The sequence below is a fragment of the Cottoperca gobio genome, chromosome 16 (genome assembly GCF_900634415.1).
Source record: "Cottoperca gobio chromosome 16, fCotGob3.1, whole genome shotgun sequence".
Lineage (NCBI taxonomy): Eukaryota > Metazoa > Chordata > Actinopteri > Perciformes > Bovichtidae > Cottoperca > Cottoperca gobio.
In genome coordinates, this window is record NC_041370.1 from 25,417,902 (window position 1) to 25,434,265 (window position 16,364).

Here is a 16,364-nt window from a genome sequence, read left to right on the forward strand (position 1 = left end):
TCATGAGATCATCCTGAAGATCATTCTCAAAATGCATGTCAAGACCAATGAGACTGATGCAGGCAGGGGCCTTCCCCTGGGGCTACAAGAGACCCTGCACAGTCTGCCCTTGTCAATCAACATTGCACCTCACCTAGTTGGCCAGCGTTTACACAATGAGCGGCTGGCCTCGTTTCCCCTCCTCAGGGAAGGTTGGTTATATTCATAAACCCAGTTCCCTTTCAGTAAGTACACTTAGAACAACACATCACTACAACGTAAAACATCATGAGGATATAGCGTCATCGAGACCAACAATGTGATGTGGCTGAAACAGCGATGTTTCGGGTTGATGGCGATTATCCTCCAAACTCCAGACCCAGAATTTTCTTCTCTGACTGGGGATGAGACCGCTGTTCTCTCAGATTATGACAAATCCAGGAGACTGCAGGTGACCTATCGGCCAGGATGTATCAGAATTGACCATGGATCGATGCACTTTTGATATTACAATGCCTCTGAATAACACTTGCTGAATTTGGGTCTGTAGCCCTGGAATACAGTTTCCATGATTGATTGTGATGCTGTGCATATCCCCAAGAGGTCTCTTCTGGAGTTTGTGTGCAGGCAAGATATTTCTTGCATATTTCCTCAGTTTGGAGCTTGAAAGTGAGGCAAAAACTGTTCTTATTGACACATGAGCCTTCTGAAGAACTGTGAACACAGGAACAAGCCACTATTCATGACGCAGTTAAAGTTGCACAAGCACAATCATTTTCTTCTATGGAAAATGTGGCAGGTAACAACAATCTTTGACCTGGGAGAGGAGTTTGTGTAGGGGCCTGGACTAACGTGCTTGGGTGCAACTGTATTCTTAACTGAGTCTTCTTTCCGGTGCCAGGTGGGTAACCAGCGTCTCGTCCATTAGGGGATGTTGGTTAACCTGGCAGACTCCATGTCTACCAATAACTGGGTAAACGACAGTGAGAGTGGAACCTTCGGGGATATCCAGGACCGTAAGAGCTCAGTACAAAGTCAAGGAAAACAAGCATTTATGTCTCACTGTTGCTAGTTGCTGAGAGAAAAAGTGATTGCCTATTACGCAAGTTGGAGAGGACGTGGAGCTAGCCATGGCAGTTTGAGGCGCTCAACGGCAAAAGTCGATTAAGGCAAGGGTGGTACTTTCCGTCTTGGTCAAACTGTACCACAGAGAATCTCTCCTGATTCTCCTGAAGTAGCGAGGGATCTCTCATTGTCAGACTGCACACCTAGCTGTCCATTGTCCATACAGACCGTGAAGTTGACTGAGTCTTCTTCCATGGCCATATATTAGGCGGTATGGTGGATATCATCCAACTGTTCCCCCCCAGAATTGTTCTGTTCTCCCCTCATAGTCTCGACCTTTGAGTTTTAACACCATGGAAGATTTGACGACTTCGGATAACAGGGTCTCCGCGAGCGGAAGAGTTTCCTAATGCTAAATTATTATGAAAATAGCTGAAGTTATTTGTTTGCTGGGCTTAGACAGAGAGAGCAGCTAGGGAGCAAACTAAACAAGTGCAACGCAGAAACAAACTTTGATAGCAAAGGCAAGTCTTCCCTTGCCAAAGTCTCATTTGCCTTGGGAAAGGTTCTGCATTATAACATTATGCTTGCTAAACATCTGCATGTTTAGCATCTACATCGTCAGTGTAAGCGTGGCAGGTCGTTGGCATTAGCATTTAGTCAAAAGTCCTGCAATGCCAACTACTAAGTATGAGCACAAAGAGCTGCTATAGACTCTTAGTCTAGTTAACATTTTATCATGAAATTGCTATTTATTACACCCTTCATAAGCATTCTAAAATGCCTCTGCAGGGGTATAATATAGGGCAAAATCTAAGTAATGACTGCATCAGACAAAATTTGTCCAAGATTGATTTTGTGAAGGCAGTGCATATCAGTAGTGCTTTGAAGTGGCATGCTGATATGAGCGTGTGAAAGTGTCGACATTGTTAATGTGAGAAGATAAAAAGCTGAAAAAATGCTGAAATGATCCAAACCAGTTACTAAACACTGGTTGTGAAACAACCTTCTTCGATCCCTCAATCTTCCAGGGAATATAACGTCAGTGGAGTTTGTGGAACTAGTAAGAAATCATAAATGCCTGTCAAGTGTTTTGAGCTCTAATGTGAAAATGATGTTACTCCCCATTAGAAGGATTGTGCGACAAATACATGATCTGGGTACAGTTTTCACTGATTGAGGTTAGATATATGGTCAGTAGATTCATGCAAGTAAATACTTTAGGTTTTAACTGATGTATTAACTGAACTGTATTTCGAGACACAACTTTATGAAACAAGCACGGCAGATGTCAAGGAGCATTCTCCAGAGATATTCAAAAGACTAACTTTTGTTTATGCTTTCTAACTGTATATTTTGTGAAGGAGGCAAGAGTAGAAACATGATGTATTTTGACAGCGCAAGAGATCACTGGACCTGGAGCTGTGCCTAAGCACAGTGGTAGTTTTACTTTGTAGGTGCTCCACCCTTTTCAGGACTTTGCTATTGCTATTACCTCAGCAACCCAATTGACTCAACACCAGTAAAAAAATATAAGTAGCCCACCCTATAAATATGTGGTGAGTCCGCTGCTTGGCTCCCTTTACCTGCTTGCCTCGGGGGATTTTTACCAAGGAATTGCAGCCGTTTTTTAGGCCTTAAGTGTTTGTCCTTGTTCACCAAAGGACTGCACTGAGGGGGGAATTCACAAAAAGTGGACTGCAGCCGCTGATAGCTCCATGAATTGTGGATCATTTGCAACTGCTATCTGCCCGGTCTAAAGGTCAGATTCACAGAAGATATTACAGCCCATGAAGTTTTACAACTGAGTTTTATAACTACCTTGCAGAGGTAGTAGGAATAAATAATTAGTTTATTCATTTATACAATAAACTTATCTTTTATTACTTTTTTAGTCGTTTTTTTCTCACATATTTTCAAAAGTGACATGTAGGGGAGCTTTATTAATTTATTTTTCAAGACACAAAAATGTTCTGTTTGAGTTTGACGATGCCTTGGACTGGCTACAATCACTGCTGCCATGATAACTGGAAAGTATGTCCATGACAGTCATAATAAATACGCTTCAGTTACTATCAACGCTGTAAAGATGTGTAATTTCACTACAACTGTGTGTGGCTTTTAGCAAAATCAAATCAAATCAAATTTATTTGTATAGCCCAATATCACAAATTATACATTTGTCTCAGTGTGCTTTACAGACTGTACAGGTTACGACATCCTCTGTCCTTAGACCCTCGCATCGCACAAGGAAAAACTTCCTAAAAGAAACCCCAAAATTAAAGGGGAAAAAATGGAAGAAACCTCAGGGAGAGCAACTGAGGAGGGATCCCTCTCCCAGGACGGACAGACGTGCAATAGATGTCGTGTGTACAGGATAAACAACATAGTACAAATACAACATTTGACAGAAATTATGTTCTGTTGGAAAAAAAAGAAATAGAAAGTATGGATGAATCCAGGAAAATGTCAATAAAGCTTCCCGGTGTCCAGCAGGACCAGGTCAGCAGGCGCTGTCACGATTCATGATCCTGACGTAAACTTTATCAGTGGCAACCTGCCACATGAGAGACAGACACTCCGGGGATGATACCCCGGATGGTGAGTTAGTAACATACATTTACATAAATGCATACAGATAGAGAGGGAGAAGAAGAGAGGGAGGGGAGGAGAGAGGAAGAGAAGGAAGAGAGCAGGGAGGTGTCCCCCGGCAGTCTAAGCCTATAGCAGCATAACTAGGGGCTGATCCAGGGCAAACCTGAGCCAGCCCTAACTATAAGCTTTATCAAAAAGGAAAGTCTTTAGCCTACTCTTAAATGTGGAGAGTGTGTCTGCCTCCCGAACACAAACTGGAAGCGAGGAGTAATATGATCCCGTTTCCTTGTTCTAGTCAATACACGTGCCGCTGCATTTTGGATCAACTGAAGAGTCGGCACGTGTATTGACTAGAACAAGGAAACGGGATCATATTACTCCTGTATTAGCTGCTCTGCACTGGCTCCCGGTAAAATACAGAATAGAATTCAAAATCCTTCTCCTGACTTACAAATCAATTAAAATTCAGGCTCCAGCATATCTTAAAGATCTCATAGTACCTTATAAACCAACTAGAGCATTACGCTCCCAGACTGCAGGGTTACTTGTGGTTCCTAGAGTCTCTAAGAGTACAATGGGAGCCAGAGCCTTCAGCTATCAAGCTCCTCTCCAGTGGAACCAGCTTCCAGTTTGTGTTCGGGAGGCAGACACACTCTCCACATTTAAGAGTAGGCTAAAGACTTTCCTTTTTGATAAAGCTTATAGTTAGGGCTGGCTCAGGTTTGCCCTGGATCAGCCCCTAGTTATGCTGCTATAGGCTTAGACTGCCGGGGGACACCTCCCTGCTCTCTTCCTTCTCTCCCTCTCTCTTCTTCTCCCTCTCTATCTGTATGCATTTATGTAAATGTATGTTACTAACTCACCATCCGGGGTATCATCCCCGGAGTGTCTGTCTCTCATGTGGCAGGTTGCCACTGATAAAGTTTACGTCAGGATCATGAATCGTGACAGCGCCTGCTGACCTGGTCCTGCTGGACACCGGGAAGCCTTATTGACATTTTCCTGGATTCATCCAAACTTTCTATTTCTTTTTTTTCCAACACAACATAATTTCTGTCAAATGTTGTATTTGTACTATGTTGTTTATCCTGTACACACGACATCTATTGCACGTCTGTCCGTCCTGGGAGAGGGATCCCTCCTCAGTTGCTCTCCCTGAGGTTTCTTCCATTTTTTCCCTTTTAATTTTGGGGTTTCTTTTAGGAAGTTTTTCCTTGTGCGATGTGAGGGTCTAAGGACAGAGGATGTCGTAACCTGTACAGTCTGTAAAGCACACTGAGACAAATGTATAATTTGTGATATTGGGCTATACAAATAAATTTGATTTGAATTTGATTTGAGTCTTAAGCGACTTTTTGGGACAACCTGCAGTAATCCAGCCTTGAAGTAACAAATGCATGGACTAGTTTTTCTGCATCATTTTGAGACAGGATGTGTCTTATTTTTGCAATGTTACGTAGATGAAAGAAGGCAGTCCTTGAGATTTGTTTTATGTGGGAGTTAAACGACAGATCTTGATCAAAGATGACGCCAAGATTCCTTACAGTGGTGCTGGAGGCCAAGTTAATGCCATCCAGAGCTTCTATGTCATTAGAAAATGCGTTTCGGAGGCGTTTAGGGCCAAGTATAATAACTTCAGTTTTGTCTGTGTTTAACATCAAAATGTTGCTAGACATCCAAGTTTTTATGTCCTTAAGGCATGCTTGAAGTTTAGCCAATTGATTGGTTTCATCTGGTTTAATTGATAGATATAATTGTGTATCATCCGCATAACAATGAAAGTTTATAGAGTGGTTCCTTATAATATTGCCCAAAGGAAGCAAATATAAGGTGAATAGAATCGGTCCAAGTACAGAACCCTGCGGAACTCCAAGACTGACTTTGGCTGTCATGGAGGATTTATCGTTAACAAGTACAAATTGAGATCGCTCAGATAAATAGGACTTGAACCAGCTTAGTGCGGTTCCTTTTATGCCAACACAATGTTCCAGTCTCTGTAGTAGAATGTCATGATCAACAGTGTCGAAAGCAGCACTGAGGTCTAACAAGACAAGAACAGAGACAAGTCCTTTGTCTGATGCCAATAGAAGGTCATTGGTAACTTTCACCAGTGCCGTCTCTGTGCTATGATGAACTCTAAATCCAGATTGAAAAACCTCAAATAAACTTTTATGTAAAAAGTCACACAACTGTTTTGCGACTGCTTTCTCAAGGATTTTAGCGAGAAAGGGTAGGTTAGATATCGGCCTATAGTCTAGGCTTTTTAAGAAGCGGTTTTATTACAGCTACTTTAAAGGATTTTGGTACGTAGCCAGATAATAGAGACAGGTTGATCATATTTAATAACGAAGTGTTAATTAAGGGTAAAACTTATCACTGATCTTTGTGAATTGGACTGTTTTTGCAATGAGGCTCATTTGCATAGAAAGGGACCAAATGTATGCATATTACTGTAGCTAATATAACGTGCAAATAACACAGGAGCACCGATACACTATTTTCTTGGGAGTGCAGTTAGGGCTGCATTTCACCCTTTGCAGGTGCTTTGAGAATTACACAATTTATTTTTGTCTCATTTGTACAGGTTTTGTGGCACAATCTTTTTGCAAATCGATCTGAGGGTTTACGTTGCTCTGCTGAAAATAGAATGTTTGGTCTCATGCAATATTTCCTGTTTAGAGATGCGTGGACTTACGCACATTAATGTTTAGAATAAACGGCTAACAAATTAAAAACTGAAATAATTTTAAAGCAAGACAAACTAAATGGAGGATACTTAAACCTGTAATAAGCTGAGTTGCTGTTTTACCACACTGTAAAGTTTTATTCAACATGTTATTAATGATGCATTATGTTTAAGATGTCCACCATGTCTGTCGTTGAAATCAGCAAATCAAATGCAGTGTGTTGGTTTTTATCTCTTTACCTCCACAAGTTCATGTTAGTTAGTTGCTGCTCTGTGCTGCAAGAAGACACCGCAGGCGTGAACCCAGCGGCGCAGCCAGATCGCAGTCAAGTGCGTGGGAGCATGCCAAATGCACTTTTGGTGGCCAGGCTCCCTTGGCGCACCTTTGGTGCACTTACGCAGGAGTGAGATCAGAGAGAATGGTACTGATGGAGTGAGTTTAAGCGGACAGAGAAGTTTTAAATCATTCACAATTTTTGTAGAAGCTGTGTGAATTGTTTTCAATACAACACACCTGTTGATGTGCAGAACTGTGTAGAACAATGAATCAAAATGACACGTTTTAATGTGTCTGTGGTTACTTTACCACAAAATGTAACCAGCCGATCTGCCGTTTGTAATTCTGGCAGTGCGCAACATAGGGACTGCAGACACCTGCTGCCTTCAGATGGCTGTAAAGAGAGTCACCAGTGTAAAGGAAAGGCCTTCAGTTAAGTTATTACTAACTGTCATGACAGACAAATCTACATTATCATGTTGTAGAATAAGGTTATTGTTTCTGTTCCAACAATAATTGTAATTACACGTTTCCATCGAATTCACCATCTCAGAATCCATTTTGTCAAATAGACATGATGTAAACGCATCCTAAACCACCAAACAGAATACAGTGAGTTGGTATACAGACACATTTGACAGAAGGGAACTTTGCTCAATGACAATATTCTCCAGATGGCCATTTAGCAGGATGCTAAATTTAAGGGTGGCCGGTTTAAACTTTTTAAGTGAAGTCAGGGTGATTAATCAGCATAACTTAGGCTATAAAAAAATTACTTGTGTTGTGGGAGCATTATCAACAGATGTAATAAAGTGAGTACTGAACACAGACACAAAAATACACTTTGTGTCAGGACAGACAGACGAGGACCCAGGAGCGCAATTTCGAGATCAAGGATTTTTTTACACACACACACACACACACACACACACACACACACACACACACACACACCAGGGATATTCTAAACTCGTAGTCGTGAGGCAAGTCGGGTTTACTGGGGCTGGAGATCAGAGTAGTAGTAACAGGTCCGGGATCACAGATCAGGAGTCAGAGTTGAAAGCAGACAGGCAGGCAGGATTTCGATGCAGGCTTGCAGATGATCTGACAAGTGTGGACTGAAAAACAGGGCTTTCTATACAGGGCATGATGAGTAGTAAATGCAGTGCAGCTGGTAAGTTAACAAGGGTGGAGCAGAGACAGGTGGAGGTAATTGAAAACAATTAGTGGTGTTACCAGGCAGGGAGAGGGCTCATGACACTTTGGTCCTGTGATCGGCCAGGCCTCCTCTGCTGTGTATCCATCCATCATGCTAAATGAAAGGTGGACAAAATGTGTGTTAAAGATGTGTGTGTGTGCTGAGAACATTAAAAATGCACTAAAGGTCTCTCACTGGAAAAATTACCTATTTCCAAATGTATCACAATATTGTAATGCTGCTCGACTGACCGCATGCAATCATGTTATTACCTGGACGATTTGTCAGTACAGCTCCTCAGTGAGTAGAATTAATGTCTTGTGATGTACAGTGGAGATCTCACAGTTCTTCCTCCCCCCTACACCATGGATATCTGTTTAATTGTCCAGCTCTGCTTTGTCTCTGCCTTCACCGTGTGTTTCATGCCAATATGTGATCCACCTCTCCTCAAATACACAGACATTCGAGCATTTTCAACTTCTACATTTGATCTATATACCCCTGTACCTTTGACCATGCCAGAAAAACAAATTGCAGTAATTTCAGGGTGCAGTATTTGACAAAAGGGTGGGTGAGATGGCTTGTGTGTGCAGCCTATACAGGTCGTGATGTTGATCTCAGCCTGCTGTAATGGCTCCAGGCCATTAACCCTCCCTGTCATTTACAATGACATGTGCTTTGAAAAAGGAAAATGGTGCTGCCCACATAACTTATACAGCAGACGCACCACTTGTGCTGCCAGCCTGTGGCTTAGTGCCATGCCATATTCCCCATCCACCCTATCATCATCAGTGCGGCCTTTGATGTCCATTCAATTTCCACCTGTATTCATTATAGTGACAAAACACAGTATTTCAATACAATTACTGTAAATGTTAATTTTCCGACTATGTCCTATAATTAATTAATGTAACCTTGATGTGTCAGTTCTTTCAAAAATGTACTTGTATTATATAAAACTCCCTTTGTCAGCTCAGTTTGATGTATTTAACACTTCTTCATTGTTTGATGAAAAAAGCAGATATTGCATTAGCAGCAAGTCACCATCACTGAGACAAACACAACGGTGCCATACATGCTTAAATCACAAGCTGCCAAAACCTCACCTGCCTATTAAAAACAATGTGGTAACCATGGTGACAAGTATGCACATCAGCATGTGTATGCTGATGTGTATGCTGATTTAAACTGCAATGTGTTATATCATCCGAAATGTTTCCAACATTTTTCAAAACCTAGTGAAATCCTTAATTTTAATGAAGGTAACGTTTCATCTGGTCTCCTGTAATACAGTATATAATGTATACATATGCATATGCCATTTGAACATGCATTAGCTTTTTGTTTTGCCAGAAGCTGTCATGAACTGACTTTTTATCCGGTTTTAACCTCATTTTTACTATACATTTTTTGTTAGATGTTGGTCGTTTTCAACTATACTTTTTATCCAGATGCAGGATTTTAGTCATCAGATCCTGGATACGTGGCGCTTTCATCAGTGATTTTAACAGTATTAATCAATAGGTCCGTTTGTTTTGGAGAGGAGGAGAATTGCGGACAATTTGACTCCTGGTATAAACCTCCTGAACTATGAACAACGGAGGAATCATAACCGGGAAGAGCTGACTGCAATGACTTCCATGATTCCAGCCAAACTCCCTCTTTGTTGTTGTTTTGATTGAGTGCCGTCTGGTGCCAGAAAAGTACATGTTGTACGTCCAAGTGTGTGACACAGTGATCTTACAGTAATTCTGCCATGTAATGTTGCTGTAAATGAATTAAATAAACCTAAACATGGTGTGAAACCACCCTTAGGGGTCGGACACATGAAAAATCTGAGGCCCTCCGGTCTGGCGCTGCCAACTTTCAAAGGCGCAGGTTAGACCATAACCAGCTAACCCTATCATTTGATCTTATTCCAGGCATGTGTTTTTTAAGTGTGTATTAAAATATTGTCTGTGAGCCAGCAGTTTCCCTAGGAAACGCTGTTTCTGCTCTGCTTTGTGTGTATGTCTGTGTGCCGGACACCGGCACTCGAGAGACAGGAGCAGAGGATATTAATGATCGTGTGATATTTTAGCAGCAGCGCTCATTAAATAAATATAAGGGAACCAGATCTTAAAACCCTGGGTAGCCCTGCACTAAAATAATCAACCTGTCTTCAATATTTACCGTAGACTAATATTTACAGAAATGGAGAATAAAGATAACTTCCGGCTGTGGTTGGTTGTTCCTCGTTAAATGACATGTAATACGCATTGCTGTGTTCCAAAAGTTTAACTACTTTCAACTTTGAGCGCAGCCGTTGCCCTGATTGCGCAATGAAAAACAGTCTTGGGAACAATTGCCCGCTCTATGGCTTTGAGGGCGCACAAAAAACCTGGGTATTTCACCCACAGTGGATATTAGTTGAACTTTGCAATATTGTTTTCTGGTAATTCAATAAAAGTTTGAAGCACCATTTAGTAAGACTACAGCCATGCAACTCTATGAGGCTGTACTTAAGCTAAATGCTAATGTCAGCATGCTAACATGTTTAAATTGATGGTTAAAATGCTTATGTTTAGCACGTATAAAGTTTACTAAGGCTACACTCTAAGTTTAGTGTGTTAGCATGCTTGTATGCGTTCATTAGAAGAAAACACAAAGTCCAGCTGAGATTAATGGGAATGTCATTAGTTTTGCAAGTAGTTGGTGATTAACACAACGTTTGGACAAATTGAAATTTGAAGTTGTTGTCATTTAAAAGTGAGGAAATCACCTCAGTTTTTACCAAATGTTATGGCAATTCATCTAATAGTAAAGATATTTTAGTCTGGACCAAATAGGATGACAAGATCGATTCCTGTGTGATTCAAGGCAGATTTGACAGCCTCTGTTTGAGGCAGTGAGAGATAACCACAGACTTTAGAAGATCATGGACATTGTGTCAGTGATCAGCTTGGATGTGGTTTTACTGTTCAGCACTATTTCTGTCAGATATTGGAGTTTGAAAATACATGTTTGGGCAAATAGTCGGAGGGAGAGAGGGAGGGTCATGCAGCAGCCAGTCTATAAGAACTTTATCTTTAGTGGCCATTAGTGGCAATTGTTTATTGACATCGCCTTGTGGCCATGGCGGTGCCTGCAAAGAACTGAAATGTTCAGTTGTATCAGCATAAATTTGGTTTTAAGGGGCAACGCAACAAGCTGAACATATAAATGATGAAAGGCAACTTGTGCCTGAAAGAAACCTAATAATGAACTAAAAGAGGCTAAAAGACACCATATGGTTCAGATAATCTGTTTGGAAATTGTCTGTATGTTTTTTACTTGGAGTGACCCCTTTCACATAGTTATTTGATCCATTTGTGATCAAAAAATGTTGATTAATACAGTTTTAACACATGTTGGAAATCTGTAAATCCTCTGTCCCTACATGCTGTTACTGTGTGATCAGCTCTCTTTCTGCTGAAGAGTCACACTCCATGGAGCTGAGAAGTGTTCGCTGATATCATGTTTTTCTCCAAAGCCACACAGGTCAGCCCCTCAGAACTGCAAGATGTGTTTCAGGAGACCTCCTCCAATATCTTCCAGATCAATGCCAACGGTAAAAAGACCACTCATTACTTAAAGTGTATGAATTTGTTTGTGTGTGTGTGTGTGTGTGTGTGTGTGTGTGTGTGTGTGTGTGTGTGTGTGTGTGCATGCATGCATGCATTTGTGCTAACCTTCCTCTCTTCCTATGGATTCTAAAGGCCAACATTTAGTTTGTTTTAATCAAACTTTGGTGCAGTTCAACCCCTGGTGTATTTAGTTTGGGCAAATGTGAACGCAGTAATCGTACTCTGGTGCGGACCACAGAGACCACCTCTTGCAAGCAGTATTGGACCGTTTCCAAGCGAACCCTAGTGCTGTTCGATCAAAGGAAGTAAACCAAAACTATTTTGTCTCATCCCAGCACGTCTTCTTTGGAAATAATGGACCAACGTATTGTTGACAACTGAGCCTTAACAGGAGGTTCTGACCACTCAGCAAATATTAGTATTTTATTTGGTACACTTTAATGTGTGCACTGTGAAACCTAACCAGACTAAATAGAAAACAAATCAAAAGTATCAATTTCACTCTGATTCGGACAAACCAAACTAACCAACTATGGTTTGAAAAAGCATCCTAAAATTAGGATCAGGGTTTAGGGATGAAAGTAGGTCAGAGTTAAAGTATCTTTAAACTGGTTCAGGTTTTTGGGTTTATGGTTATGATGTAAACCGGTACTACTGCTGTTCTAGTATTAGGATATGGGTCTATGGTAAAGATTCAAATAAATGCTGTGTTTTAATTAGGGTTAAATGTAGTTTCAGATTTAACGTTGACTTTAGTGGTCAGATTATGGGTTTCCGGTGTTCAGCATTATGTCTTGGGTTTATGTTTAAGATTTAAAATGGAACTACATTTGAATTACTTTTATGGTTAGTTCAGGATTACATGTTATGTTTGGGTTTCAGGGGAGTGTTATTACTCATTTTAAACGAGGACTTAGTTTAGCTTTATGTCTTGGGTTTATGTGTATAAGTAGTACTACACTTAAATTAGGTTGATGGTTGCTTTAGGGTTATTTTTAGAAATAGTACTAGGTTAAAATCAAGATTATATACATTTGGTGATAGACAAGGAAATCTTCTAGAATTCTAAACCTTATCTCTAGTTTAAGTGTTTCAATCTGGTTGTCATTTTCTTTATATCAATTAACTATTTCATAAAGGATAAAATGCGGTGAGAGATTATTTTTTAACATGTTTAGAATATGGTCCAGATTAGCATTAAAATTAGTTTTAATTAGGATTTGGGTTTAGGAGTTGACGTAATAATGAAATACTGGAAGGTTTTCTTTAAGACTTAAGTGCATGAGTATAAGTGTGTTTGAGTGCGTTACACACTCAATGTTTGTGTTGTCCCTCCAGTTGTCACACTAGAGAAGAATCTTCAATCACTGGGGACATCTAGAGATACAGCAGAGCTACGACAGAGTCTGTGAGTAACACACACACCAGTGGTGGTAAGTACATTTACATTTAAGTGAATACTCACTGTACTTGAGTATACATTTAAAGTATATGTACTTTACTTGAGTAGTTTTATTTCATGACAATTTATATCTTTACACTGCAGCATTTCAAAGAGAAATATTATATATATATATTATATATACTATATATTCCTTTTTACGCCACTACATATTAATACATAAGCACATACAGTAAGATATGAATAACTTTAGTCATATCATTGATTTGTTGATCGAAGAAGTTAATAAGCTATTAATTAAGTTATAATGGATTTAACATCATTTTTCATGCAAAAATGGCAAACATTTTATGGTTTCATGTTCTCAAATGTTCAAATGTCCTTGTCTTAAATTACATATGAATCTTTTTAATGGTTGGAATTTTGGTTGGACTAAGACATTTGAAGGTGTCACTTTGAAGGTGCCGTGTGTAAGATATGCCCCACTTTTAGTTTAAAACAATACAAAATGAACTAACATTATCATCAGAAGGTGAGGAAGTAACAGTTCTGACATTATGTCAAAGACGTCTATATGTTGTGTTGCAGAGATATCTCGCAGCCCGTCCTGTCTTGTAATACCACTTACACCTCGTGGGCGATATTGAGTCACTGTAGCATCTAGTCTGCCCTCAGTCCAACATGAGAGGATGCGGAAGTAAAGCTTCCTCGAGGGCTTTTCAATACAGGGTCGATGTACTCTTTAATGGTTTGTTTATTGGATTGAGTTTTGCCCGCCCTGCTACCGGGACGTTGGTTCACTGCGAGGGGAGAAGGCACAGCTCCGAGGGACGCACTTTCCGTTGGAAGCTATGGCAACTTAAATTCAGCCCCGACTCCCCGCCACCAGCCAGCTGTGACTCATGCCGCTAGGGTTTGCGCTGACTGAATTCGAGTTTCTGCAGCCACTGGCTGGGTGTCTGTCTCTCGAAGCTGCCACACAGTCTCCTACCGGCGTAGTGGTCTCCTGGCAATGGACAAACTACAAAAGTGTATGCGGCAAAGTAAACAATCACGATGGCTAACGTAACTATAGGCCGAGGCCATACCTGAAGATTGTTTGATAGCGGTGTTATTTTAACAGGCTCTCGCAGTCTCATCAGTTTGGTTGAAATGTTTTGTGTATTCTTGGCCAGCTTTCTGTTTCTTGCACCTCTTAGCTCTGACGGCATTTCCCACTTTCTTCTTACAAACCAAACAATGAATACATTAATCAAGAAAATAATTATGAATATTTCAACCGCATACAAACTGTTAAATATTTATTATTAATGCATGATTAATAATATATAATAGCACATATATAGTATATCATTAGATACTATATAAACTCACTTGGGCCCTTTGTCTTCATCCTCCAAGCCTGATACACATACAGACACATCTCCCAGCAGCCCCTACACTTTCATTGCACATACTTGGTGGTCCAGCTCAGTGAAAGGGTTACATTCATCTCTGCTTTCCAGAGAAGTGCTTATTTTCTCTTTGTTTCATCGCACTCTTCTCTATTGATTATTCTTTTTTATTTGAGCTGCCAGCAATTACCAAATTCAAAGCTGATGACAAAGTGGCCAATCTAAGATGATTGCGTCTGTTTAAAATGCATTATATCCCACTGTGTTGGCTGGCATGTCATCAATTCTATTGAACATTTTGTATGATCGCCTTGGAGACTTCCTGACAATGCTTGGTTGCTTTTATTTTTAACTGCCCATTTTGCTTCAGCAGTATTGATGCTGTTGCAAACAGCACATCCACTGCCTCTGACTGATGCCAATTACCTCCAGTATGATTTGTTTTGTTATGCAGCAGCTCTGTGTTTTGAAAGATTGTTCCAGAAACCAGTCCGGAGGCTTTCTGATTCAAGAATGTAATGGTGACGTTTACAACTCATTAACTAGAGGATTTTGTTTCTAACAGTAGTTGCTGCTGTTGCAACAGTTTTCTCTTGCCTGTAATAAACTTTAACATGAATTGCTTCTTATGATACAATTTGATGAAATTCTAGATGCATATCTGAAAGTGACATTGATAATGATGTCATTATTATCTATTATTTAGGTGAATAGCTTTCAAATTTGGCAAAAACATACTTTAGATCACTTTAAATCACTTTAGAAATACAAGTGCACTCAAGATAGAACAATCTTTTGTACAGTATTTGGATGAAGAAAGCACAGTGCAATTTAAAAGAGCCAATCTCAATATTTCTTGATGAGGATGGATTGACTGTTGTAATATAGTGAGTAGCTGTAAGGTTAGAATGAGTCTCATCGGTTTTAGAGAAAATTAGCACACAATGGTGGAAGTATCTGTAACTTCAGATGCAGATGTATGATGTATTGGTAGATACTGGTTCTGGGAGTATTGTTTCTATTCATAGTGATATCCTCAGTTGGGAAAACTGTTTCATTGCATAGTTATTTTAGTATGTTTTCTGGAGCTTTCAATCACATCACATGACCTTCATCCGCAGATTGAGTTTGCCTACATTTCTTGAGACTGTTGATGTTGGTCTGAGCACTCCAATGATTTTTCATCCATGTTGCCTTAAACAGCTGTTGCTCAGGTCATGCATGAACATTTAACCTCAACTTCTATTAGTTATTTCATGAATCAATTTTTTGCATTAAATCAATGCTTTTCTGTTTGCCTTCTATTAAATCATATAATTATTAATATCTTACACTGCACTGTAACTTTTATTCTTATGTTTTGTACCTGTTTTAATCTATTTAAGATTGTTTTTATTTATATTCTGTTGGATTTTTAATGACTGTTCTAAATTGTGTTTATATGTCATTTTATAATATTTTTTGCATCTAGAGACTGTCTTCTGGACTATGTCTTTGATGACTTTAATGTTTTTGTAAAGCACTTTGGATTGCCTTGTTGAAATATACTGAATAAATTAACTTGCCTTGCCATGGTGACGAATTAACCTCCATGCTCAAATCTCTTCAATAGAGGACTACAGAGCTTCCTGTCATTCTAAGTTCAGTCCCTAACAAGTTTCACAAATAAAATAATTTGTTTTAAATTATACTGTAGATGGTTACAGTTATAGATCAGGGCCACGGTTGGGGTTACAGTCTTTACATTTCCCATGAAGAAGGCAGGAGTTGTACAGACTGAGAAGAAGTTCTGCCTTATACCATTTTTCTAACTAAATTAGCGCGTATTTTGTCGAGTGGGAAAGGGGCTTTAGAGACCCACCTAAGAGCTAAACCACCCCAGATTGTTTAGTGTTGCTCATGAAATTTTGCCGTGACCTGAGGTTCATTGATACTTGAAGTTAATGAACCTCAGATCAAGACAGATCATTCTCTCATCAGGCTTGAGATGGCTGAACAGTGACTTTACAGGGATTGCTTGGGGATCTATAATGGTTTTGAAAATATTCACCCCGTGGAAATCACACCCTTGACCCCACCCATCCACACAGCCACTGACAACCCCTACACTCTACTCCCCTCTCAATGTGCCTTGCTCCCTTCAACAAGGCACAGGACTACAGC

General features: G+C 39.9%; 1 protein-coding gene across 5 annotated transcripts in view; it reads left to right on the forward strand.

Annotated features, from left to right (window-relative positions):
- The window catches only part of tsnare1 (T-SNARE Domain Containing 1), a 183,013-nt gene that overhangs the window by 47,517 nt on the left and 119,132 nt on the right, over positions 1-16,364 (forward strand). For all 5 annotated transcript variants that reach the window (XM_029451829.1, XM_029451830.1, XM_029451828.1 and 2 more), the window contains exons 3-4: positions 11,312-11,389; positions 12,744-12,813. In XM_029451829.1, the coding sequence (XP_029307689.1) occupies positions 11,312-11,389; positions 12,744-12,813 (148 nt within the window). The remainder of the gene's footprint in view (positions 1-11,311; positions 11,390-12,743; positions 12,814-16,364) is intronic.